We start from the raw sequence: 26,624 nt of genomic DNA on the forward strand, positions 1-26,624 counted from the left end.
ACTGGTGGGGGCGAGCTTCTACATGGATAGCTTTTCAAATTGGCCGAACGTATTCATCTGTTTGTGTGTGTCAGCCCTGTGATAGTCTCCACCATGCCCGTGACCTTAACTGGAAAAAGCAGGTTTAGATAATGGATGGACGCATTGTGGGGTATGAACCTCAGGAGGGATAATCACTTGCACAAGATATCAGACAGCCTTATCTGGCTGTGTTACTAGAGACAGTGAGTGGACTAAAGCAAGTCTGACCCAAAAACGTGTAGCTTTGAAACATCATCTATAGCCACATGACAAATGAACCAAACAAAGAAATTTATATTGCACTTCTCCAGAGAACACACACATGACCAGTCTTTAAGGAAGCAAATGTTAAGCCATGATGCCAAGAAAGAATGATGTTATGACCCTGGAACCAATTCAAATACAGTGGTCCCTCGCTATAACGTGGTTCACCTTTCGCGGCCTCGCAGTTTCTGAATTTTTTTTAGGGCAATTTTACATGCTTTTTTTTTTTAAACAGCGCACTGTGTTCTGCATCCTTATCAGGCGGACCGGTCGTGGCACCGGTCGGCATCACCGCGATTGCTCTCACTGCCTCCGAGCCCGCAGACTCAGTAAGCGCAGCAGCGGGCCATTCACGCCGCCCCCCTGTCTGCTGTGCGGAGCTGCGCCAAATCTGGCAACAGGTCCAGAGACTACGCTCGCTGTTTTGATGCGGATGTTGACCGCAGCCGCAGAGCTCCGTGGCCACCAAGAGAGGACTTGGATTATTTGCGGGTCCAGCATCCGTACCTCCGGAGGCAGTGAGCGAAGGGAGAGTTCTGCGTGTCTGTTTATAACCTTCTCGCACAGAAGAAAAAAGAGAGTGTTTACACAGGAGAGAAAAGTGAGAAAATGTTAATGCCTGTTTGAGAAGTGTATAAAATGTGTAGTGAGGGGTTTTACAGCCTTAAAACATCTATAATAATTGCAAAAAATAGTGCTGACTACTTAACGGATTTCGCTTATCGCGGGTTATTTTAATAACAACAATTTAAAATATTAAACAAGTGATTATTCTATACAACATCACAATTACCCAGAAGCTGTATTTTCAATGGTCTTTACAAAAGTCCAAAACCCCCAAAAATACAGGTTTACAATTATATAAAAAGAAAAGAAATAAACCCTCATTGAAAAAGTTGGTGCCAGATAATGCTTTGACATTTTGATGGATAAAGAAGAAGTGGAAAACTAAGTCCTTATAGGTCCTGAGGCCCAATGCTGCTGGCGCTTGTCCCCAACTACCATAGACTGAAACAGGTAAGAATCCACAACTAGACAGGATGCCAGTCCATTGCAGATTACTTCCCCAGGCAATGCTAGTACCCAGTAGGAAGTGGGTGAACTAAGACCATGCAGATGAAGTATGCTGTCCAATGACACAGGTAGTTAGTGTGACTGGAAATCAAACCCAGGTCTACGCATTTCAAATCAAATCAATTTTATTTATATAGCGCCAAATCACAACAAACAGTTGCCCCAAGGCGCTTTATATTGTAAGGCCAAAGCCATACAATAATTACAGAAAAACCCCAACGGTCAAAACGACCCCCTATGAGCAAGCACTTGGCGACAGTGGGAAGGAAAACTCCCTTTTAACAGGAAAAACCCTCCAGCAGAACCAGGCTCAGGGATGGGCAGTCTTCTGCTGGGACTGGTTGGGGCTGAGGGGAGAGAATCAGGAAAAAGACATGCTGTGGAAGAGAGCAGAGATCAATCACCAATGATTAAAAGCAGAGTGGAGCAAAAAGAGGTGAATAAAAAGAAACACTGGGTGCATCATGGGAAACCCCCCAGCAGTCTAAATCTATACCAGCATAACTAAGGGATGGTTCAGGGTCACCTGATCCAGCCCTAACTACAAGCTTTTTCAAAAAGGAAAGTTTTAAGCTTAATCTTAAAAGTAGAGAGGGTGTCTGTCTCCCTAATCCGAATTGGGAGCTGGTTCCACAGGAGAGGAGCCTGAAAGCTGAAGGCTCTGCCTCCCATTCTACTCTTACAAACCCTAGGAACTACAAGTAAGCCTGCAGTCTGAGAGCGAAGCGCTCTATTGGGGTGATATGGTACTATGAGGTCCCTAAGATAAGATGGGACCTGATTATTCAAAACCTTGTAAGTAAGAAGAAATTCAAAACCTTATAAGTAAGAAGAATTTGTAGTCCAACTCTTATGCCACTGACCCATCTACTCTGCATAAACTAGAATCAATAAAAAATATGTACACAGTCATTCATTTATTTTCAACATTCATGAATGAGTGATATATACGCAGTTAATAATCGACTCAAACATGTGATTCAACTACTGGGCTATGTAGATCACAAACGAGCATTCTTCACAGCCATCTTTTGCATACCGTGTTTGACCAGAACTTGACAATGGGAGCATGATAGAAGGCATAAATCTTCCTGGTTAAAGGCAGCTTCCTGGAACGAACATGGATCTCAATATCATTTTTCACCTCCACATGGTCTTGGGATCTGGGCTCCTTGAACACATCCTATAGACAGTTAAAGGGCCAAATTAGACAAGACCGAGTTCCAACATCAATATGTACAGTAGTGTTCAGAATAATAGTAGTGCTATGTGACTAAAAAGATTAATCCAGGTTTTGAGTATACGAGGGCTGTCAATAAAGTATAGGTCCTTTTTATTTTTTTCAAAAACTATATGGATTTCATTCATATGTTTTTACGTCAGACATGCTTGAACCCTCGTGCGCATGCGTGAGTTTTTCCACGCCTGTCGGTGACGTCATTCGCCTGTGAGCACTCCTTATGGGAGGAGTAGTCCAGCCCCTCGTCGGAATTCCTTTGTCTGAGAAGTTGCTGAGAGACTGGCTCTTTGTTTGATCAAAATTTTTTCTAAACCTGTGAGACACATCGAAGTGGACATGGTTCAAAAAATTAAGATGGTTTTCGGTGAAAATTTCAACGGCTGATGTGAGATTTTGAGGTGATACTGTCGCTTTAAGGACTTCCCACGGTGTGAGATGTCGCGCAGTGCTCTCAGACGCTGTCGTCAGCCGGTTTCAAGCTGAAAACCTCCACATTTCAGGCTCTATTGATCCAGGACGTCGTGAGAGAACAGAGAAGTTTCAGAAGAAGTCGGTTTCAGCATTTTATCCAGATATTCCACTGTTAAAGGAGATTTTTTTAATGAAAGACGTGCGGACGGGTCGGGAAACCGACTTCTTCTGAAACTTCTGTTCTCTCACGATGTCCTGGATCAATAGAGCCTGAAATGTGGAGGTTTTCAGCTTGAAAACAGGCTGACGACGGCGCCTGGGAGTGCTGCACGACGTCTCGCTCCAAAAACAACAATTTTACTCTTATCAGTCCACAAAATATTCCTCCATTTCTCTTTAGGCCAGTTGATGTGTTCTTTGGCAAATTGTAACCTCTTCTGCACGTCTATTATTTAACAGAGGGACTTTGCGGGGATTCTTGCAAATAAATTGGCTTCACACAGGCGTCTTCTAACTGTCACAGCACTTACAGGTAACTCCAGACTGTCTTTGATCATCCTGGAGCTGATCAATGGGTGAGCCTTTGCCATTCTGATTATTCTTCTATCGATTTCCGTTTTCTTCCATGCGTCTGTTGTTTTTGTCCATTTTAAAGCATTGGAGACCACTGTAGATGAACACCCTATAATTTTTTGCACCTGCATATGTTTTCCCCTCTCCAATCAACTTTTTAATCAAACTACGCTGTTCTTCTGATCAATGTCTTGTACGTCCCATTTTCCTCAGGCTTTCAAAGAGAAAAGCATGTTCAACAGGTGCTGGCTTCATCGTTACATAGGGGACACCCGATTCACACCTGTTTGTTCCACAAAATTGATGAACTCACTGACTGAATGCCACACTACTATTATTGTGAACACCCCCTTTTCTACTTTTTTTTTTACTAATAGCCCAATTTCATAGCCTTAAGAGTGTGCATGCATATCATGAATGCTTGTTCTTGTTAGATTTGTGAGAATCTACTGAATCTACTGGTACCTTGTTTCCCATGTAACAATAAGAAATATACTCAAAACCTGGATTAATCTTTTTAGTTACCTAGCACTACTATTATTCTGAACACTACTGTACATGAAGGGTTTTAATCAGAAGGGAACAGAGTTGGAACTGAATCACAGTCATAATTACATCATTGCAAATTATGACAGTGATAATAAAAAATATCAGTCTTTTATGTACTGCTCATTACAATCAAACTTGCTTTGTCATTGTGACTGATGTTCTGATCAAATTGAGAAATTTTAGTCACCAAATATTAACAGAAGCATCTCAAACCTCTCAATCAGTGTTTCTGATTATATTATATTGAGTGTAAATGTGGTAAATAAGGAAAGAAAAGAGTGTAACATACTGCAATTATAGGGGAAACAGAAAATCTAAGACAAGAGCATAACAGAATGTAAGGACCAAACTAACAAACTGCAGCTTACACATCTACAAACTTTACTGATTAAAAAAAAGAAAGAAAAAAGTCTAATTTCCAACCATTAATACAAAACAGCAATTAAGCACAACCAAGTTGATGACAACTTTTGAATTTCTCTTCATTTCTACTCATAACCCCCATTGCCACCTACATTTTCTTGACATATTTAGGATGACTACAGCAATGAGTGAGCACAAATGCAAATGTGCCAGTTAATGTTTGTTAAAAAAAAAAATTAGTGACAGGATAAAAGGATTGAGCAGATCAAACCATTTGTATGCCATCAGCCGTGTTTGGGAAGTTGTTTTCACTGTCCTCCATAGTCATCTGGTGGTCATCTTGGCTCTGAGGGATGTGGGCCATCTCAGCCTTGGACTTGTACTCCAAAAGTAGGATGGCAGGAGGCACCAAGATACTAAGGATCACCTGTGGGCCGAAAACGGAAACACTCAAATGATCGGTGGCTCTCAGTGCACAAAATAAATCTTTTTAATAGATACACAAATGAAAGAACTGTCTGAGGTTTTAATTTGGAAAAGACAATTATGGTGATAATGGAGCACATTGCCAGCCTTAATGTGTTTTCTTCCCTGATAATGTCCATGAACAATACAATAAAATATAAATCATTCCCTGGTGTAAAATTTTTCAGTTCATTTTTCTTCTGATATCACTGTCACCCAAAGCAAAGAAATATAAATTGGCAAAATCTGCAGTATGTAAAAGTGCCAATATAGCCATAATAATACCTGCACACCAGGAGTAATTTACAGATCAACAACACTGAGAATGTCAGTAGCAGTAATGATGATTAAACAAGAGATGTTTCAGCTTCCTTACTGATATTTATGCATCTATTTCAGGGATCAAGCCTACAACTGGTCACTAAGCCAGATCTCCCAGCCTGAGGACACAATCGTTTAGCTCCCAAAATTAAACTGCAACCTACTACCCTGTACTTCAAAATTTTCTAGGTACACTGCGAGTTAAAAACAAACCCCACAATGAACGAATACTATATCCTAAATACTACGCTGTGCCTACCACAAAAAAAAAAAAAAACAACACTTTTAAAGCCAGTTAAAAGTTGATAATCTTTGAAAATAAAGCCCTGGTTCCCTCACTGAAATAACCACAGCTCCTTGCCACAAAAAAATCTAGAAAGTCTATGAACCTTATACCAGGAGTTCTTGCGCATGTTCAGCCGCCCCATCCACATGTCTGACAGCAGCAATTGGGTGCATGTATGAGCCACAAAAGGCCGCAGGTGGGATGACACAGCCAACTTCAAACATGTGGAGTTACTCCAGTTTTTCAGTTCATAGGTCAGTAGCTTCATGGCCATAGTCTCATCTTGCCTGAATGACTGTTCCAGCAGGTCCACAGCTAAGGTCCCAAACTCACTACAAACATAAGCACAGTTCAATAAATGTACAGTATATTTGCATAATAAAAAAGAGGAAACTTATCAAGTGCTAAATGATCCCAACAAATGCTTATCTCAGAGATGGAAATACTTGCTTTGAATACTCCTTCAGCTTTTCTGACGTGTCGTCCACTACGTCGCTTTTCTTGGCCTCGTAGCTCATAGAGCGGCAAAGCTGACAGGCCACCAGTGCTTTTGCCATGTTCTCCTCACCATGTTGCCAGAAGAACAGTGACATTTTCTGCCTCTTCATCAGCACAGCCCACACCAGCAACTCATTAAACGGGTATGGAAACCTCCGCGTCTCTGGGTCATCGATGTCCACAATCTCTTCCTTGCTCCTTTTTTTATTCTGCTCGGTGGAAGACTCCAGCTGAGGAACAGAACACTCTGAATGCAGCAACCCAAATGATCTTCAATCCAGCCCATTTTGTCTGAGCTTAGAATAAAGCTCACCTTTAACTGCCAGTAGGTTTGACCAGTAAAAGCAATTCTGGCAACATATTCTAATGTACCAACCTGCTCTACATACTGTGTACAACAAAAAAGAGGTTAACATGGCGGGATGAGCAAGTTTTGTTCCTTTTATAGAACAGCAGGACCTTACCTTGGGTTTGTACGGCTGTGCAGTCTTGATGAAGTGGTTGTGCCTGGTCTTCTCCTTCTTGTCAGTATTCATACTAAAAGACTCGTGACTTTTCCTCAAATGAGAACCAGGTCCAGCTGCATGGCGCCCTGACCTCTGCAGGATATGGAAATATTTTAAGTTTTTGTCCCATTTGTCTGCCACCTACTGAATGTTTTACAATATATTCAGTACTTTTGGATGCTGAGTATAGAAAGTGGCCCATTGTAGCCATTTGGCAAGTTATTAAATATTACTTAGATTCAACTCAATGACTGAAGAGATTTCAATATTTATCTCCCAAACATTTCTCAAATAAGACAAAACAGTTGCATAGAGCAAACAGCAAGTTGCAGGGTCAGTCAGGATAGGTGGTGGGACCTAGTGCTGCATAGGTGGCTTTAAAAAAATAGGCATTTGAAAGTTTGTTCATAAAATGGTAAATGGGCTGCATTTCTATAAACACACCTGAAAAAGACGCACAAAGTGCTCTACAATGATGCCTCACATTCAACCAATCATGCACACTGGCGCGAGTAATGCTGAGATTATGGACCTTGCTTAAGGGCCCTCTGTGATTTCCTAGTCTGAAGGAGATTTGAACTGAGAAGTCTCTGGTCTTAAAACCACCACTTTTACCCTTCAGACATCACCATTTCTAGTACTACTACTACACAAAAAAAAAATAGTGCACGAGCATTATATCTTGTATCACCTGGATGATATAAGACATCACATTTTCAGCCACAAAAGTGGGCATGGCCAAACCCCAAAGACTGTAGGTAGGAAGGTAAAAAAAAAAAAAAAAAAAAAATCGTGAAAATCCATTACATATGTTTTGGAGCTACCTACTAACTACCCTTGTACCAAATTTCATCTCAATATCTTTAAAAACTGTTGACCAATGGCGCTAGGTGGCATTTTCCATATGGCTGCCACGGCAGCCATATTTGAAATTCCATCGCAATGCCTCAAACAAACTTTGAGTCCTCATGGGTAGGAACATGCACACCAAGTTTCAGCTTCATTGGTTCAGTGGTCTCTGAGAAGATGACATTTAAACTGACAACTGGAAAAGTGGACCTGACCACAGTCCAGGGGTCATATCAAGGTCAAAATTGAAAATTTCGCAAAACTCTTGGGATAGCTTTTTTTTTTGAGCTTGCTGTTTCAGCCTCATTGATCCAGTGGTTTAGGTGAAGAAGATGTTTACATACGCAGATGGACAGACAACCTATGGCATAAGCTCACTGGACCTTCGGCCCAGGTGAACTAATACAAATAGCAATATTTACAACAATTAGGTAATGATCCATGACTCAGACTCAAAGACACTGAAAACCAAGTTAGGCATGAGTCATACTATTTTAAATAAAATTGTGCACAACAAAATTAGATAAATTTTGTTGTGCACAGCCAGGAAATTCAAGCAAAATTTTTCTTAACTTGCAAGAGGGTTGTTTTTCAGGCCTGAGCACAGAGTTCAGGTCCATTACATAAATGTCAGACTTTGTATTTGTACATTTACATTATATTTACAAGGGTCATGTGTGCAAAAACTGTCACTAATAGTTTAAAAGCTTGAAGGCGTGACTTTAGTGTAACTACATGAGCATTACTGTTTTGTGCTCCATTAAAACAAAATTTTTCAAACTATCACTTCAAGGATGAATTTGAACATCACAATAAGGCATGGGTTAAAGCAATAAATTTTCATCTGACTGAAATTTTTTCCTGGCAAAAATCAATGCCAGCAATTCCCTAAAATGTGGCGTAGTTTTATTTATTTCACAGACTGACTATGTGAAAGTGACAAAGTTTTATTTGGCACACAAAATATTCAAATGGAAAAAATGAACAATTCCACAAACGCATAAACAAAACTAGTGAGTCCGAAAGGGTGTGGGCTGAAGCAAAGCTTATTAGCGCCCACCCCTGCTAGTACAAGTCCATCAATTCTAATCAGTCATATTTACATAAATACAAATTCACTACTACATGTCGACACACAGACATACACATCAATATACTATTCACTTATAATTATATAGTGGGGGAACACACTCTTTTTTCCTCAATAAATACAATAAACACATTATACAGCATATAAATCTATTCTAAATAGCCTCTAAGGAGACAGACAAAGCATAAAAAGAATGCAAAACTTGAACATAAAGGTACATAAAAGGGTGGTGGGGGTGGGGTGTAGTCTTGATTCTGGGGGGTCTGGGGGTGCTCCACCAGAACATTTTTTAAAGACCAAGTCAAATTTTGTGTATTATGGTGAATTGTAATGGGTATGAAGCCCTCTGAAACAAATAAAACTCACTTCAATCTGTGACATAAAAACACAGTATTGATTATGGGGGGTCAGGGGTTCTCCCCACAAATTTTTTAAAAGAGCAAGTTAAATTTTGTATGTTCTGGTCAATTTTAATGGGTATGAAGTCCTCTGAAACAAAGAAAACTCACTTCAAACTATGGGGGTCTGGGTGATCTCCCACAGAATTTATTTTATTTTTTTTTTAAAGAGCAAGTCCAATTTTGTATATTCTGGTGAATTTTAATGGGTATGAAGCCCTCTGAAACAAAGAAAACTTACTTCAAAGTGTTAAGTAAAAACACAGTATTGATTATGGGGGGTTTGGGGGATCTCCCCCAGAATAAAAAAAAAAAAAAACAAGTCAAATTTTGTATATTCTGGTGAATTTTAATGGGTATGAAGCCCTCTGAAACAAAGAAAACTCACTTCAAACTATGGGGGTCTGGGCGATATCCCACAGAAATTTTTTTAAAAGAGCAAGTCAATTTAGTATATTCTGGTGAATTTTAATGGGTATGAAGTCCTCTGAAACAAAGAAAACTCACTTCAAACTGTCAAGTAAAAATTCTTTGTCTTCTGTAGTATTCTGATCTGTTCTAATCCAGTGACTGCACCAAATGGGTGCTGTGTCGACACCCATGCTGTGTGACAACGTTGTTCTGCTGTGCAAAGTAACACTGTCACCAGTGTAGAGAAGCTTGAATCTTCGACTGGACTGGGTTGCTTGACGCGAGGACGTTTTGCTTCAAATCGCAGAAGCTTCCTCAGCTAAAATTCTTGCTCTGGTGGTCTGACTTCTGTCTTGACTCTTGTCGAGAAGAATGATCCGAAGTCACAAAAGCTGGAGTTTTAAACCTAACCAGACCCCTCCTACCGAGAGGCAGACTGCTAAGGCTAGTGACTAAACAATAGCTCTAATTTAGAACATATTGTGCTCTAGTTGGCACCCTCCTAATGTCAGGGCAGCTGTGGCTCCCTTGACGACTCTGCTGATGACGTGAATGACTCATTACCATGAACAAAAGACTGAACCTGCTTTGACCCGAGTACCCCATTGTAAACAGGGGATAAAGCGTGTCTCAGACCCCCTCCCCGGTTAAGGCTGGGTTTCAAACGTTTCACAATGTTTCTCTCTGCGAGAGAGGGCGCCAGTGGACCTCAGTCTGCAGTTCATCTCCACCTGAAAGACACTAACCACACGTTTGAGGACAAGGAAGTTAAAATCTTAGCCAGAGAAAAGAAATGGTTTGAGAGAGGGGTCAAGGAGGCATTCTTTGTGCTTGCTCACAGGGGGTCGTTTTGACCGTTGGGGTTTTACATAATTATTGTATGGCCTTGCCTTACAATATAAAGCGCCTTGGGGCAACTGTTTGTTGTGATTTGGCGCTATATAAAAAAATTGATTGATTGATTGATTGTTTAGTCACTAGCCTTAGCAGTCTGCCCCTCGGTAGGAGGGGTCTGGTTAGGTTTAAAACTCCAGCTTTTGTGACTTCGGATGATTCTTCTCGACAAAAGACAGAAGTCAGACCACCAGAGCAAAAATTTTAGCTGAGGAAGCTTCTGCGATTTGAAGCAAAACTTCCTCGCGTCAAGTAACCCAGTCCAGTCGAAGATTCAAGCTTCTCTACTATGGAAACCACCTGGACAACAGAGCCTACACAGAAACTGTCACCAGTTTGAAAACGCACGCACATTGAGAAACTCAAAACTGGCTTATTCACATTTAATCTGTAAAATGCTCTCAGGGGTAAAACAAACTTGGGCTGCAACTAACAATTATTTTAGTAATCCATTAATCATTTTTTTGTTGTTGTTTGTTTGTTTTTGACTTACATGTGAGTTTTGCCATTATTTATTCAAGTGAGTTATTATGAAAAGGCCTTTATGACGCAACATTAACGTTTGAGCTTGTAATAAAGTTATGATGTTATATTCTCGTCAAAAACATACCTCAAGTAATGTTTTGTTTTATTTTACACATACATACATCACCGACACACCACAGAGAGATTTCCATCAGGTTTCATCCGATTATGAGCATAATTAGATAATTGGCAAAGCTTCTGGGGAAAACCTGGTCTTGTTAGGAGAGACGGCATCCATCCCACTTTGGATGGAGCAGCTCTCATTTCTAGAAATCTGGCCAATTTTCTTAAATCCTCCAAACCGTGACTATCCAGGGTTGGGACCAGGAAGCAGAGTTGTAGTCTTACACACCTCTCTGCAGCTTCTCTCCCCCTGCCATCCCCTCATTACCCCATCCCCGTAGAGACGGTGCCTGCTCCCAGACCACCAATAACCAGCAAAAATCTATTTAAGCATAAAAATTCAAAAAGAAAAAATAATATAGCACCTTCAACTGCACCACAGACTAAAACAGTTAAATGTGGTCTATTAAACATTAGGTCTCTCTCTTCTAAGTCCCTGTTGGTAAATGATATAATAATTGATCAACATATTGATTTATTCTGCCTTACAGAAACCTGGTTACAGCAGGATGAATATGTTAGTTTAAATGAGTCAACACCCCCGAGTCATACTAACTGTCAGAATGCTCGTAGCACGGGCCGGGGCGGAGGATTAGCAGCAATCTTCCATTCCAGCTTATTAATTAATCAAAAACCCAGACAGAGCTTTAATTCATTTGAAAGCTTGACTCTTAGTCTTGTCCATCCAAATTGAAAGTCCCAAAAACCAGTTTTATTTGTTATTATCTATCGTCCACCTGGTCGTTACTGTGAGTTTCTCTGTGAATTTTCAGACCTTTGGTCTGACTTAGTGCTTAGCTCAGATAAGATAATTATAGTGGGCGATTTTAACATCCACACAGATGCTGAGAATGACAGCCTCAACACTGCATTTAATCTATTATTAGACTCTATTGGCTTTGCTCAAAAAGTAAATGAGTCCACCCACCACTTTAATCATATCTTAGATCTTGTTCTGACTTATGGTATGGAAATAGAAGACTTAACAGTATTCCCTGAAAACTCCCTTCTGTCTGATCATTTCTTATAACATTTACATTTACTCTGATGGACTACCCAGCAGTGGGGAATAAGTTTCATTACACTAGAAGTCTTTCAGAAAGCGCTGTAACTAGGTTTAAGGATATGATTCCTTCTTTATGTTCTCTAATGGCATATACCAACACAGTGCAGAGTAGCTACCTAAACTCTGTAAGTGAGATAGAGTATCTCGTCAATAGTTTTACATCCTCATTGAAGACAACTTTGGATGCTGTAGCTCCTCTGAAAAAGAGAGCTTTAAATCAGAAGTGTCTGACTCCGTGGTATAACTCACAAACTCGTAGCTTAAAGCAGATAACCCATAAGTTGGAGAGGAAATGGCGTCTCACTAATTTAGAAGATCTTCACTTAGCCTGGAAAAAGAGTCTGTTGCTCTATAAAAAAGCCCTCCGTAAAGCTAGGACATCTTTCTACTCATCACTAATTGAAGAAAATAAGAACAACCCCAGGTTTCTTTTCAGCACTGTAGCCAGGCTGACAAAGAGTCAGAGCTCTATTGAGCTGAGTATTCCATTAACTTTAACTAGTAATGACTTCATGACTTTCTTTGCTAACAAAATTTTAACTATTAGAGAAAAATTACTCATAACCATCCCAAAGACGTATCGTTATCTTTGGCTGCTTTCAGTGATGCCGGTATTTGGTTAGACTCTTTCTCTCCGATTGTTCTGTCTGAGTTATTTTCATTAGTTACTTCATCCAAACCATCAACATGTTTATTAGACCCCATTCCTACCAGGCTGCTCAAGGAAGCCCTACCATTATTTAATGCTTCGATCTTAAATATGATCAATCTATCTTTGTTAGTTGGCTATGTACCACAGGCTTTTAAGGTGGCAGTAATTAAACCATTACTTAAAAAGCCATCACTTGACCCAGCTATCTTAGCTAATTATAGGCCAATCTCCAACCTTCCTTTTCTCTCAAAAATTCTTGAAAGGGTAGTTGTAAAACAGCTAACTGATCATCTGCAGAGGAATGGTCTATTTGAAGAGTTTCAGTCAGGTTTTAGAATTCATCATAGTACAGAAACAGCATTAGTGAAGGTTACAAATGATCTTCTTATGGCCTCGGACAGTGGACTCATCTCTGTGCTTGTTCTGTTAGACCTCAGTGCTGCTTTTGATACTGTTGACCATAACATTTTATTACAGAGATTAGAGCATGCCATAGGTATTAAAGGCACTGTGCTGCGGTGGTTTGAATCATATTTGTCTAACTGATTACAATTTGTTCATGTAAATGGGGAATCTTCTTCACAGACTAAAGTTAATTATGGAGTTCCACAAGGTTCTGTGCTAGGACCAATTTTATTCACTTTATACATGCTTCCCTTAGGCAGTATTATTAGACGGTATTGCTTAAACTTTCATTGTTACGCAGATGATACCCAGCTTTATCTATCCATGAAGCCAGAGGACACACACCAATTAGCTAAACTGCAGGATTGTCTTACAGACATAAAGACATGGATGACCTCTAATTTCCTGCTTTTAAACTCAGATAAAACTGAAATTATTGTACTTGGCCCCACAAATCTTAGAAACATGGTGTCTAACCAGATCCTTACTGTGGATGGCATTACCCTGACCTCTAGTAATACTGTGAGAAATCTTGGAGTCATTTTTGATCAGGATATTCCATTCAAAGCGCATATTAAACAAATATGTAGGACTGCTTTTTTGCATTTACGCAATATCTCTAAAATCAGAAAGGTCTTGTCTCAGAGTGATGCTGAAAAACTAATTCATGCATTTATTTCCTCTAGGCTGGACTATTGTAATTCATTATTATCAGGTTGTCCTAAAAGTTCCCTGAAAAGCCTTCAGTTAATTCAAAATGCTGCAGCTAGAGTACTGACGGGGACTAGAAGGAGAGAGCATATCTCACCCATATTGGCCTCTCTTCATTGGCTTCCTGTTAATTCTAGAATAGAATTTAAAATTCTTCTTCTTACTTATAAGGTTTTGAATAATCAGGTCCCATCTTATCTTAGGGACCTCGTAGTACCATATCACCCCAATAGAGCGCTTCGCTCTCAGACTGCAGGCTTACTTGTAGTTCCAAGGGTTTGTAAGAGTAGAATGGGAGGCAGAGCCTTCAGCTTTCAGGCTCCTCTCCTGTGGAACCAGCTCCCAATTCAGATCAGGGAGACAGACACCCTCTCTACTTTTAAGATTAGGCTTAAAACTTTCCTTTTTGCTAAAGCTTATAGTTAGGGCTGGATCAGGTGACCCTGAACCATCCCTTAGTTAAGCTGCTACAGACGTAGACTGCTGGGGGGTTCCCATGATGCACTGTTTCTTTCTCTTTTTGCTCTGTATGCACCACTCTGCATTTAATCATTAGTGATTGATCTCTGCTCCCCTCCACAGCATGTCTTTTTCCTGGTTCTCTCCCTCAGCCCCAACCAGTCCCAGCAGAAGACTGCCCCTCCCTGAGCCTGGTTCTGCTGGAGGTTTCTTCCTGTTAAAAGGGAGTTTTTCCTTCCCACTGTAGCCAAGTGCTTGCTCACAGGGGGTCGTTTTTGACTGTTGGGGTTTTACATAATTATTGTATGGCCTTGCCTTACAATATAAAGCGCCTTGGGGCAACTGCTTGTTGTGATTTGGCGCTATATAAAAAAAATTGATTGATTGATTGATTTTTAGATGCCTACAGCAACTATCTCAACCACTGACAACATATTACAGCAAGAGTCCACAAAAGTATTTTAAAGGCCTGACTAAAGTGTAATACGTGATCTTTAATAAGTTATTTTCATGAAAAAAGACACAAATGTGCAGTTTACTGCATTTTATTTTTTGTCTTGTGTAAAAACACAGCTTAGATGTGGTTTGACCGAAACAAATTGTCATTAAACTTAAACAGTTCTACATACGTGGTCTATTAGATAATAAACCGACCCTTTTATTTTTTTTTTTTTAACTATATGGGTTTGAATGACGTGCGATTCCACCAATCATGCTTGAACCCTCGTGCGCATGCGTGAGTTTTTTCACGTGACGTCATTTCCCTGTGGGCAGGCCTTGAGTGAGATGTGGTCCCGCCCTCTCGGCTGAATTCCTTTGTTTCACACGCTGCTCGAGACGGCGCGCGTTGCTTTATCAAAATTTTTTCTGGACCTGTGGGGAATATCCGAGTGGACACTATTTGAGAAATTAAGCTGGTTTTCGGTGAAAAGTTTAACGGCTGATGAGAGATTATGGGGTGTTTCTATCGGTGTAAGGACTTCCCACAGAGCAGGACGTCGTGCAGCGCTTCCAGGGGCCGTCGTCGGCCTGTTTCGACCCGAAAACATCCTAATTTAAGGCTTAATTCACCCAGGATGTCGTGAGAGAACAGAGAAGATTCAGAAGAGGCCGGCATGAGGACTTTATGTGGACATTCCACAAGACGTGCGCGCAAATTCGCCGAGTCATTTCCGTGACGACTCGGCAAATCTGTGTGCGCCGCGACAGGAAAAACACCTCCGTGTTGAAAACCATTTGTAAAATTCAGGCGGCTTTTGATGGCTTTCAACAAGTGAGTAACTGAGAAATTGTTTAACAGCTTGGGCATGTTCCAACTTGCCCGTTAAGGTTTCCAACGGAGGTGTTTTTCCTGTCGCGACCCCCCGTGGTCGGGTCCGGCCCGACATGTGACTCTGCCCGCACGTTCTTTCATTACAAAATGTCCGTTAACAATGGAATGTCCGAATAAACTCCTCATGCCAACTTCTTCTGAAAGTTCTCTGTTCTCTGATGACTTCCTGGGTCAACAGAGCCTGAAATGTGGACGTTTTCAACTTGAAATGGCGAGACGCTGCCGCCTCGATGCGCAGATCGCCGTCAGGCACCATGGGCCGTCCTTACGGCGACACTACAAGACCAAAATCTCTCATCAGCCGTTAAAATTTTTACCGAAAACCAGCTGAATTTATCGAATGGTGTCCACTCAGTTGTGCCTTACAGTTTTGAAAAAATTTTGATCAAACACAGCAGCAGTCTCTGAGCCATTCCTAAACAATGAAAAAAACGACGAGAGGGTGGGCCACTCCACACTCAAAGACTGCCCACAGGCGAAGGACGTAACCGACAGGCGTGAAACTCTCGCAGGCCCACAAGGGTTCAAGCATGTCTGATGTAATCACACGTGATTCAAATCCATATGGTTTTTGACAAAAATAATAAGGTCGGATACTTTTCTAATAGACCTCGTAATTCTCGTTTTACATTACTTAGTCCACATTTAATTTAATCTTATGTTTATATTAGTTGTGCATATACTCTGAATAATTTACCATTAAATTTCACTATCTTTTATTTGGCTAAAAATTACTCACACCACGGAAAGCACCTTTTTGGAGTTGCACTCAAATCTCGTAATGCAAATTACAATGACAATAAAGGCGATTCTGATTGTTCTGATTATTATTATATAAATAAAAATAATAAATTACAATTTGTAAAACATTTGACTCTGTTACGACAAGAAACACTAAGGCAGTAATTTATTATACAGAAAACATGCACACAAACTGTGCTGAGATGTGAACAGCTTAATGCTAACTTTAACACTGAAAACGCCATAGACATGCTAACGCATTAGCATCGGTCCCGTTTTCAAGTTATAAAACACATCTGTCAACTGTTTTAGAAGACCATAACAGGTCGGTTTAATATAAAAAAGGTAAATATTACTCACAGACATATGCTCTTTAGGGTTTTAGCGGGGGGAAATTAAGATAAAGCGACAAACCATCGAAGCAGAGTCGGACCATTGCTTCATTGGTTCAAAGCAAAGCCATGTCTCGCACTACTTGGGGAGTGTCTGCCAATGTTCCCACGAAGACAGAGAGGAGAAAGACTGTGGCTCATGGCAAGCAGTAAACAGAGCGGAGAGGAAGGAAAATTCACACAGTCCCTTCCTCCGCAGTCCACGCTGACATTGCTGCTGCTTTGATTAGCGCAGAATGGGATGTTGCTTTGACAGTGAGAGTATCATATTTCGGCCCCAAAACACACGACACCACGTGCGCACGCGTGGTTAAATTTTCCAAATGACGGAAATCCGTTGTGGTGACGGAGAACTTTAGCCCTTGCAATAAGGCCTTCGCAACATTTCACTCACCCGACTGTTGCCATGGAGATTGTTGTAAATTATTCTGAAGCGCTTCCTGGTGTAGTTGCACCTGTAAGTCCCACCCATCAGGTACTCAATAACCAGGCCCACATCAATCAAAGTAATTTTATAGTTCAGGGGCAGGTGGCCCTGCAAGAAGACACCAAAAAAGAAGACTGACTGAAAATTTGCAGGCTTTGGTTAACATCCAGTGATGAAAATGAGATTGACTTACTTTACCTGTTTCACATCTCTAACCAGGTGGAGGAGAGTGTGATTGTTTGGAGGTTGTTTCTAAAATAGAAACAAGAGGAATGGTAATTTAACTAAAACCACCTGTACTTCCTTTTTGTGTACAAAAAAGAGATATAGATTTCTATTTCTCTCTGTGTGTGTGTGTGTGTGTGTGTGTGTGTGTGTGTGTGTGTGTGTGTGTGTGTGTGTGTGTGTGTGTGTGTGTGTGTGTGTGTGTGTGTTTGTGTCATAATGTAATCCAGGATTTATTTTATGTGCTTCACAAATTATTTTGTTCACATTTCAGTTTTTTTTTTTTTTTATTATCATACCTAAACATACCTCCATACACTCCTGCAATTCAGTAAAGTACATGGTTTAATCTACATATTCACTGGAAGGTGAATGTGGAACAAGCATTACCGTGTTGTAGAGCTCCTCGAGCCGACTGACTGTCAGGAAACGATGCATGCTCACGCCGTTTTCTATAAGCAACTTGACAAAATCTACCCTGTCCATCACGAGAGCATCTAGCATTGCTTGCTCCAGAGAGCTCACCTGCACCCACATATAAACAAAACAGTGTTATGATGTACATAAATGTGTGTTGCTATGTTTTGCCATGCTGGAAAAAGGTGAAACAGAAAATGAAGAGGAGAAATTTTCAGAACAGCCACGCAAAAAGAAGGCCAAAAACATTTCCCCCATAACTTCAGAGGGCAACTTTAGCTGTCAACCATGAGAGCAACTAAGAAACAGCTAAATGAGTTTGTTACAAATGGGAGATATGCAGACTTATCGTTATGGCATTTTACCATACAGATTCACTGAAAACAATTTCAGTACTGTGGAAAACCAGTATTTTTTGGAAGGTATTTTAGAAAGTGAAAGTGTTATATATTCTAGACTAAGTGTGTATGTAAACTAAAATGTTTCAAGTATTTTTATTTTATTTTTCTGCGAGACATAGTCAGCTATTACGACAAGTTGTCCTATCCCTAATGTGGGCCAAAACTGTCAAAGAATGTTCTGAGCACTATGTTGAATCTACAGAAAGAATATAAAAACATGCCCCCCCCCCCACCCCGTCAGTCGCTACACTTCCTAGACATTACCACTACACTAAAATTTTATACTAGCGAGAACCCTGCCCTTGGTTTCAGTTCAGAAGGTTCTGGGTTCAAATCCCACCCCTGCCACATTTCTCCATGTAATGTGGAATTGCATCAGGAAGGTCATCCGGCGTAAAACTTGTGCCAATTCAACATGCAGATCCACCTTGGATTTGCTGTGGCGACCCCGAGTGCAAACAAGGGAGCAGCCGAAGGGACTTTATATATTATATATACACACACACGCACACACGAGGTCTGTTAGAAAAGTATCGTACCTTTTTATTTTTTTCAAAAACTATATGGATTTGATTCATATGTTTTTACGTCAGCCAAGCTTGAACCTTCGTGCGCATGCGTGGGTTTTTCCACGCCTGTCGGTTGCGTCATTGGCCTGTGGGCAGGCTTTGAATGAGCACTGCTCCACCCCTCTCGTCGTCGTTTCATTGAGAGGAAATGGCGGAATGATTTGGGCTTTTTTTCCATCAGAATTTTTTCAGAAACTGTTAGAGACAGGCAGCTGGAAACCATTCGAAAAATTTATCTGGCTTTCGGTGAAACTTTTACGGGCTTCACAGAGAATAAGGAGTGTTACTACAGCTTTAAGGATGGCCCACAATGGCGCACGGCATCGAGAGGCAGAAACCACCACATCATTTCTAAACGGATGGCTGTGTGGAGCTGGGGCCATCGTGTGCAATTTCTCTGGTTATCACAAGAGCTGGACATCAGCCATTTTCCGGTAGATTTCACTTTTAACAAGAGATTTTGTCATGGAAAGCCGCGCGGAGGCTTCGCGCATCACGACCAATTCGCTGATGAAGCGAGACAAAGAACACCTCCGTTTTGGAGTGTTAGAGGACAAGTTCGGACATGCCCAGCTCTCCACAATTTCTCCTATACTCACTCAACTGTTAAGCACTGAAAGCCGAGATAGGCATAGGTTTTGAAAATTTAAGCTAAAAATTGGCCATTCTAGAGGTACCCAAAGGGGAAAAGCCAGGTATGACAGCCCAAGTCCCTTCATCATGTCCAGAAGGCTGGGGAAGTTTGTTGAGTGGGCAATCTCATTCTGGGTTAGCCAGTACATGGCCCTCAGTGAGGCAGTTGGAGTCCGTAGACATTTTTAAGTCAAGACTTAAAACCTATTTTTATTCTCTTTCTTATGAGTAGTTTTTATTTTATGTTTTATTCTTTTACTTCTGTTTTTAATTAGGTATTTGAATTTTTTATTTTAATTTATTTAATTTAATTTTTTTTATGTTGAACTGTTCTGTGTGAGGCACCTTGAGACGGCTTTTGTTGTAATTTGGCGCTTTATAAGCTGATTAAATCGAAAATGAACAACATTTTATTGAGTCTTAAAGTAAATAAATATGAAATTGGTTACTGGATCCTTAAACTCTGGACATAATAACCTCTACATGGTGGATCCTTGATCTCTGGACAAAGAGAAATAAAATCTGTTACTTTTTGTCAAAAGCATCTCCTTTCAGACATTATTATTGGCATGAATGTCTTTCCATACATCTGAGCTGAGCTCTTAAAGCTCGCTGCGCTGCACGTCAGGTTCATAAAGAATGCAGGACGTCTCATTTTGGGAGGAAAAAACATTTTAGTCATAGTTTCTTGTCTCTATTAGAGAGCCGGCAGCGTTTGGAGCTGTGCCAACGGAACGGAGGACAATTCTCATTTGTTGACTGCCACAAGACAAGAGTTCCAGTTAGTGACTTTAATACACACAAAAGTGACTCATGATATTTTAATGGCTTTGAGAGGGGTTAAGAAGCAGACTTACCGCTTCTGAAGAGCAGCAAATCAAAGAGCCACGAGCCATTAAATCAAAGCATTGCTTCAGTGATTCACGCTTCAAACTCGCGCTGCAGAAATGGTTGATTACAGACCCGGTGTTAAAAATAAGTGTAATGGTCCAAAATTATAGCGTAACTGCCATAACGCAAGTCTGCGCTAGCTTGAACCCTGTATACTTGTATGCAAACGTTTGGGCAACCCCTCATAATTGTCAAGGTTTTTCCTTTATAAATCATTAGTTGTCTACATCAGAAACTTCAGTTAAATATATCATATAGCAGACAAACACACTGATATTTGAGAAGTGAAATGAAGTTTCTAGTATTTACAGGAAGTGTGCAATAATTATTTGAACAAAATTGGCCAGGTGCATAAATTTGGGCACCCTTGTCGTCTTACTGATTTGAATACATTTAGCACTAATTATTGGAACACAAATTGGTTTAGTAAATTCACTGACCCTTGACCTCCTTACACAGGTGAATCCAATGAAAAAGGGCATTTAAGGTGGCCATTTGCAATTTTTTCTCCTCTTTGAATCTCTAATGAGTGGCAACATGGGAGCCTCTAAACACCTCTCAAATTACCTGATAAAGACTGTTCAACATCATGGTTGGTTAAGGGGAAGGATACAAAAGCTATCTCAGAGATTTCAGCTGTCAGTTTCCACTGTGAGGAACACAGTGAGGAAATGGAAGACCGCAGGCACACTACTAGTTAAGGCCCAAAGTGGCAGGCCAAGAAAAATCTCAGATAAGCTGAAGAGAAGGACGGTGAGAACAGTCATAGTCAACCCACAGACCTGCTCCAAAGACCTACAACATGATCTTGCTGCAGATAGTGTCTCTGTGCATCATTCAACTATACAGCAAACTTTGCACAAGGAGATGCTGTAATGCAGAGGAAGCCTTTACTGCGTACATGCCACAAACAGAGTTGCTTGAGGTATGCTAAAGCACATTTGGACAAGCTAGCTTCATTTTGGAATAAGGTGCTGTGGACTGATGAAACTAAAACCGAGTTACTTGGACATAAGGGGCGGTATGCATGGCTGAAAAAGAACACAGCATTCCAAGAAAAACACTTGCTACCTACAGCAAAATTTGGAGGTGGTTCCATCATGCTCTGGGGCTGTGTGGCCAGTGCAGGTACTGGGAATCTTGTTAAAGTTGAGGGTCACATGGATTCCAGTCACTATCAGCCGATTCTTAAGAACCATATTCATCAATCAGTGATAAAGTTGAAGTTGCGCCGGGGCTGGATCTTTCAACAAGACAACGACCCTAAACACTGCTCAAAATCTACTAAGGCATTCATGCAGAGGAACAAGTACAACGTTCTGGAATGGCCATCTCAGTCCCCAGACCTGAATATTGTTGAAAATCTGTGGTGTGATTTTAAGCGGGCTGTCCATGCTCGGAAACAAAGAAACATGAGATATTTTGTCATGAAGAATGGTCCAAAATACCTTCAACCAGAATCCAGACTCTCATTGAAAGCTATAGGAAGCATTTAGAGGCTTTCTGCAAAAGGAGGATCTACTAAATATTGATGTATTTTTTCTGTTGGGGTGCCCAAATTTAAGCACCTGCCTAATTTTAAAGAATTATTGCACACTTTCAGTAAATCTTATTAACTTAATCTCACTTCTCAAATATCACTCACACTCACACACACACACACACACACACACACACACACACACACACACACACACACACACACACACACACACACACACACACACACAGTGAGGCAAATAAGTACTTGATCTACTGTCGATTTTCCACCTACAAAGAATGGAGAGGTCTGTAATTTTTATTGTAGGTACACTTCAACTGTCAGAAAGCATCTTAAAAAAAAAAAAAAAAAAAAATCAGAAAATCACATTGTATGATTTTTAAATAATTTGCATTTGATTGCATTAAATAAGTATTTGATACAATAGACCTTAATATTTAGTACAGAAATGTTTGCAATTACAGAGGTTAGACGTTTCCTGTAGTTCTTGACCAAGTTTGCATACTGCAGCAGGGATTTTGCTCCACTCCTCCATACAGATCTTCTCCAGATCTTTCAGGTTTTGAGTTTCAGGTTGACCCATATTCAATGCTCTTACTGAGGGAAGGAGGTTTTTTGCCAAAATCTCGCGATACATGACCCCATCCATTCTCCCTTCAATAATGGTGCAGTTGTCCTGCCCCCTTTGCAGAAAAGCACCCCGAAAAATGATGTTTCCACTCCCACCGTCCCAACCTGGGACGGTGTTCTTGGGGTTGTTCTCATCCTCCAAACACAGTGAATGGAGTTGATACAAAAAGCTCTATTTTGGTCTCATCTGACCACATGACCTTCTCCCATGCCTCCCCTGGATCATCCAGATGGTCACTGGTGAACTTCAAACAGGCCTGGACATGTGCTGGCTTCAGCAAGGGGACCTTGCTGCCCTGCAGGATTTTAAACCATGATGATGTAGTGTGTTACTAATGTAATCTTTGCGACTGTGGTCCCAGTTCTCTTCAGGTCATTGACCAGGTCCTCCCATGTAGTTCTGGGCTTTCTCAGAGTCATCCTTACCCCATGAGGTGAGATCGTGCATGGAGTCCCATACCGATGAAGACTGACAGCTATCTTGTGTTCCTTCCATTTTTTAATAATTACGCTGATAGCTGTTGCCTTCTATGATTGATTGACTGAGTGTGTGGACAGGTGTCTTTTAAAGATGTAGTGAGTTCAAAAAGGTGCATTAATACAGGTAAAGAGTGCGGAATAGGAGGGCTTCTTAAAGAAGAACTAAGAGGTCTGTCAGAGCCAAAATTCTTGCTGGTTGGTAGGTGATCAAAAACTTATTTCATAACATAAAATGCAAATGAATTAAATTAAAAAATAAGTAAATCATACAATGTGGGTTTCTGAAAAAAAAAAAAAAGATTCTGTCTCTCACAGTTGAAGTGTACCCATGATAAAAATTACAGACCTCTCCATTCTTTGTAGGTGGGAAAACTTGCAAAAATTGACAGCCGATCAAATACTTATTTGCCCCACTGTATGAACATCAAGCAATATATTGACAAATACTATCCGTCCTCCCATTCACACAAGCACCAAGGATTTGATTAAAAATAAATAACCAATGAGGTCAGCAAATGAAGACTACAAAAACAGGGATTAAAGTATATATATATATGGACTGGGAAAAAAATTTTCTCACTCAAATCATAAGGTGTTCCCATCTACCTGTTATTGAAACCCTTTTGCGATCACGTTCTAGGGTTTAAGGTGAAACAAGGTGGAAACAGCAAAGGAAATTGCAAATTGTTCTCCTGTTGAACAAGATTCTATTTTACTTCACTAAACATTGCTGCTCGTTTCTAATGCAGCATCATACTATAGAATGACTTTAACCTACGCATTATTTAAATACTTCAGGATAAACACATTTTAAGGGGACAGTTTTTCTACAGCTTGTACTTCATTCATTAAAATCTCAGGCCTGTAGCCAGGATCTGAAATGAAATGATGAAAGTGGACCTTGTTGTGGAGGGCACCTCTCCCCACAACACCCGCTTATCGTCTCTATTCGCCCCTAGTTTGCAGTCTCTGAGCAGGAACAATCAAGAAGTTGTGTATTTATGTGGAAAGCACAACCTGATCAAGCGATAACAAGGTTTTATGAGCACATTTTACGAGGGCTGTCAATAAAGTATAGGTCCTTTTTATTTTTTTCAAAAACTATATGGATATCATTCATATGTTTTTACATCAGACATGCTTGAACCCTCATGTGCATGCGTGAGTTTTTCCACGCCTGTCGGTGACGTCATTCGCCTGTGAGCACTCCTTGTGGGAGGAGTCGTCCAGCCCCTCGTCGGAATTCCTTTGTCTGAGAAGTTGCTGAAAGACTGGCGCTTTGTTTGATCAAAATTTTTTGTAAACCTGTGTGACACATCGAAGTGGACACGGTTCGAAAAATTAAGCTGGTTTTCAGTGAAAATTTTAACGGCTGATGAGAGATTTTGAGGTGATACTGTCGCTTTAAGGACTTCCCACGGTGCGAGACGTCGCGCAGCGCTCTCAGGCACCGTCGTCAGTCGGTTTCAAGCTGAAAACCTCCACATTTCAGGCTCTATTGATCCAGGACGTCGTGAGAGAACAGAGAAGTTTCAGAAGAAGTCGGTTTCAGCATTTTATCAGGATATTCCACTGTTAAAGGAGATTTTTTTAATGAAAGACGTGCGGACGGGTCCGCGCATCGGGACCTCAAAATCTCTCATCAGCCGTTAAAATTTTCACTGAAAACCAGCTTAATTTTTCGAACCGTCTCCACTTCGATGTGTCTCACAGGTTTAGAAAAAATTTTGATCAAACAAAGCGCCAGTCTCTCAGCAACTTCTCAGACAAAGGAATTCCGACGAGGGGCTGGACGACTCCTCCCACAAGGAGTGCTCAGAGGCGAATGACGTCACCGACAGGCGTGGAAAAACTCACGCATGCGCACGAGGGTTCAAGCATGTCTGACGTAAAAACATATGAATGAAATCCATATAGTTTTTGAAAAAAATAAAAAGGACCTATACTTTATTGACAGACCTCGTATGTCATGCCATACTCAGAGATTTTAGTACTTTGGGAGAAAAAAGTGTTAGTGTTTGTTGTTAATGCGTTGCGAGTCTGCAGCTGTGTTTTCAGTTTAACCACAGCAAAAACACTCACAGAGACACTCAGAGTAGACTTTGAAAGAAAAAGTTTAAAACTATGTTTTTAAAACTGCCCTTTGCTCACGCGCTATTAGATACTCAAATGCACTGCACTCTCCTCCTCCTGCAGAGACAAGACACAGGGACTCGCTGCCAGGAGAAAAAACAAAACCAAAACAGAGATGTTATTCTAAAAATTGATTTTTGAATGTTTTGAATGCGGTAATTTCTATATCTTTTGTCCAGCCTTGATTGTGCGTTATGGTGGCGTCAGCGCAAACCTTGCCTTTTGGCAGCCCAAATGACGGAAATCTGTTATAGCAGAAGTGGGAGTAATGCCTGGTTCACATGGCAGGATTTTAAAATTATCTGTAGGTTTCCAAAACCTGGGAGACCACACATGTGGAGATAAGTCATAGATCTAACAGGTTTGGTCGTACATTGTGTGGTGTTCAGCCACACGGTGAAGTCAACACACCACACAAAAAGATTTCACACACAAACATTCCCAGGTCAGACAGGAAATCTCGCAAAATCTCTTGAGATTAAACGTGACTTCAGAGTAAACAGACGGAGACAGTTTGCGGACTATTTAAAATAGAAGGGGAAAAAAAAAACAATACAAAAAGAAAAAGAAAATGCGTTCACAGCGCGACCACCGGACTTTCTGGTAAGTCAGAACAGCTGTTTTATTTTTTTTCCCGCTCTGTGCGTCCGTCACCTCGCTTTCCAATTGGCTGTACGTGTCACATTCAGTAGGCTGCGTGCTCGTTTATGGTCGGGGGACACAACACATGCTGCAAAATCCGGCCAAGACAATCTGATCTGGCTTCTGATAAGATTATCTTCAGCGTCATAACGATTGTTGGGGCGTCCTTAAGATTGTTGGAAGAGGAAGATCAGGTCTGATATCAACCTAATTATCTTGCCGTGTGAACCAGGCTTTAGTCACCATCAAGTCACTCAAGTCATGAATCCGCAAGTCCCAAGTCAGGTCTCAAGTCATAATGACCACCAAGTGTTTGACAGCTGACTTGAGACTTGCAGATTGATAACTTGAGAATGACTTGACAGTGTCTTCATCCCCCCTCTTCACTGTAGTGATGGAAAACTGCAAACAGGTCATGGCAGCCTGCCAACACCCAAACCTGCAGCTTTTAGAACTGCAGATTTTGTACAAAGATCCAGGGGTCATTTTGTCCAAAGATAGTGAGTTAATGCTGAGCTAAGCAAAATTCCTGAAATCTCTCTCTCTCTCACACACACGCACACACACACACACACACACACAAAAACATACCAGGAGCTGCTGTCCGTATACAAATACATGATTCTTGGCAATGTCTACACGGTCCCAGGCCAGAGTCAGGACAAGCTGATCGAAGGCAGGCATGTTTGTGCCTGAAATAGACAGGTACAGTAACTGTCATTCTCAGGCAACAGTATATCTTCTGTTAGTTATTTGACAGGATGACATGGGGTTAGTAGAGAAGGACCAGTAAAACAATTCAGTTACACGCAAAAACAACAACATACGTAAATGCCCTTTTGTCAGCTTAAGTAATCTGCTTTATTGCCCTTTAAAGGCAATTTAAATCAAATCAACCCTATTAAGCATACACTGAATTGATCACCACTGTGTAAGCAATTTCTCAACATCAATCAAACAAAAAAAATCTATGGCCGTTGGACTTGTATTACGAGGGGCGACTGAGAAGTTCTGAGCCTGACCTACAAAAAGTAGGGCATGGTTCTCTATCTTTT

General features: G+C 40.8%; 1 protein-coding gene across 1 annotated transcript in view; it reads right to left on the bottom strand.

The window, feature by feature from the left end:
- trpm7 (transient receptor potential cation channel, subfamily M, member 7) overlaps positions 1-26,624 on the bottom strand; it is a 165,365-nt gene that overhangs the window by 78,816 nt on the left and 59,925 nt on the right. The window contains 9 exon segments of the mRNA XM_034186905.1: positions 2,399-2,542; positions 4,767-4,922; positions 5,671-5,899; positions 6,018-6,295; positions 6,530-6,664; positions 17,015-17,155; positions 17,246-17,299; positions 17,663-17,797; positions 26,161-26,261. Of these exon segments, the coding sequence (XP_034042796.1) occupies positions 2,399-2,542; positions 4,767-4,922; positions 5,671-5,899; positions 6,018-6,295; positions 6,530-6,664; positions 17,015-17,155; positions 17,246-17,299; positions 17,663-17,797; positions 26,161-26,261 (1,373 nt within the window).

The sequence above is a fragment of the Thalassophryne amazonica genome, chromosome 2, assembly GCF_902500255.1.
Source record: "Thalassophryne amazonica chromosome 2, fThaAma1.1, whole genome shotgun sequence".
Lineage (NCBI taxonomy): Eukaryota > Metazoa > Chordata > Actinopteri > Batrachoidiformes > Batrachoididae > Thalassophryne > Thalassophryne amazonica.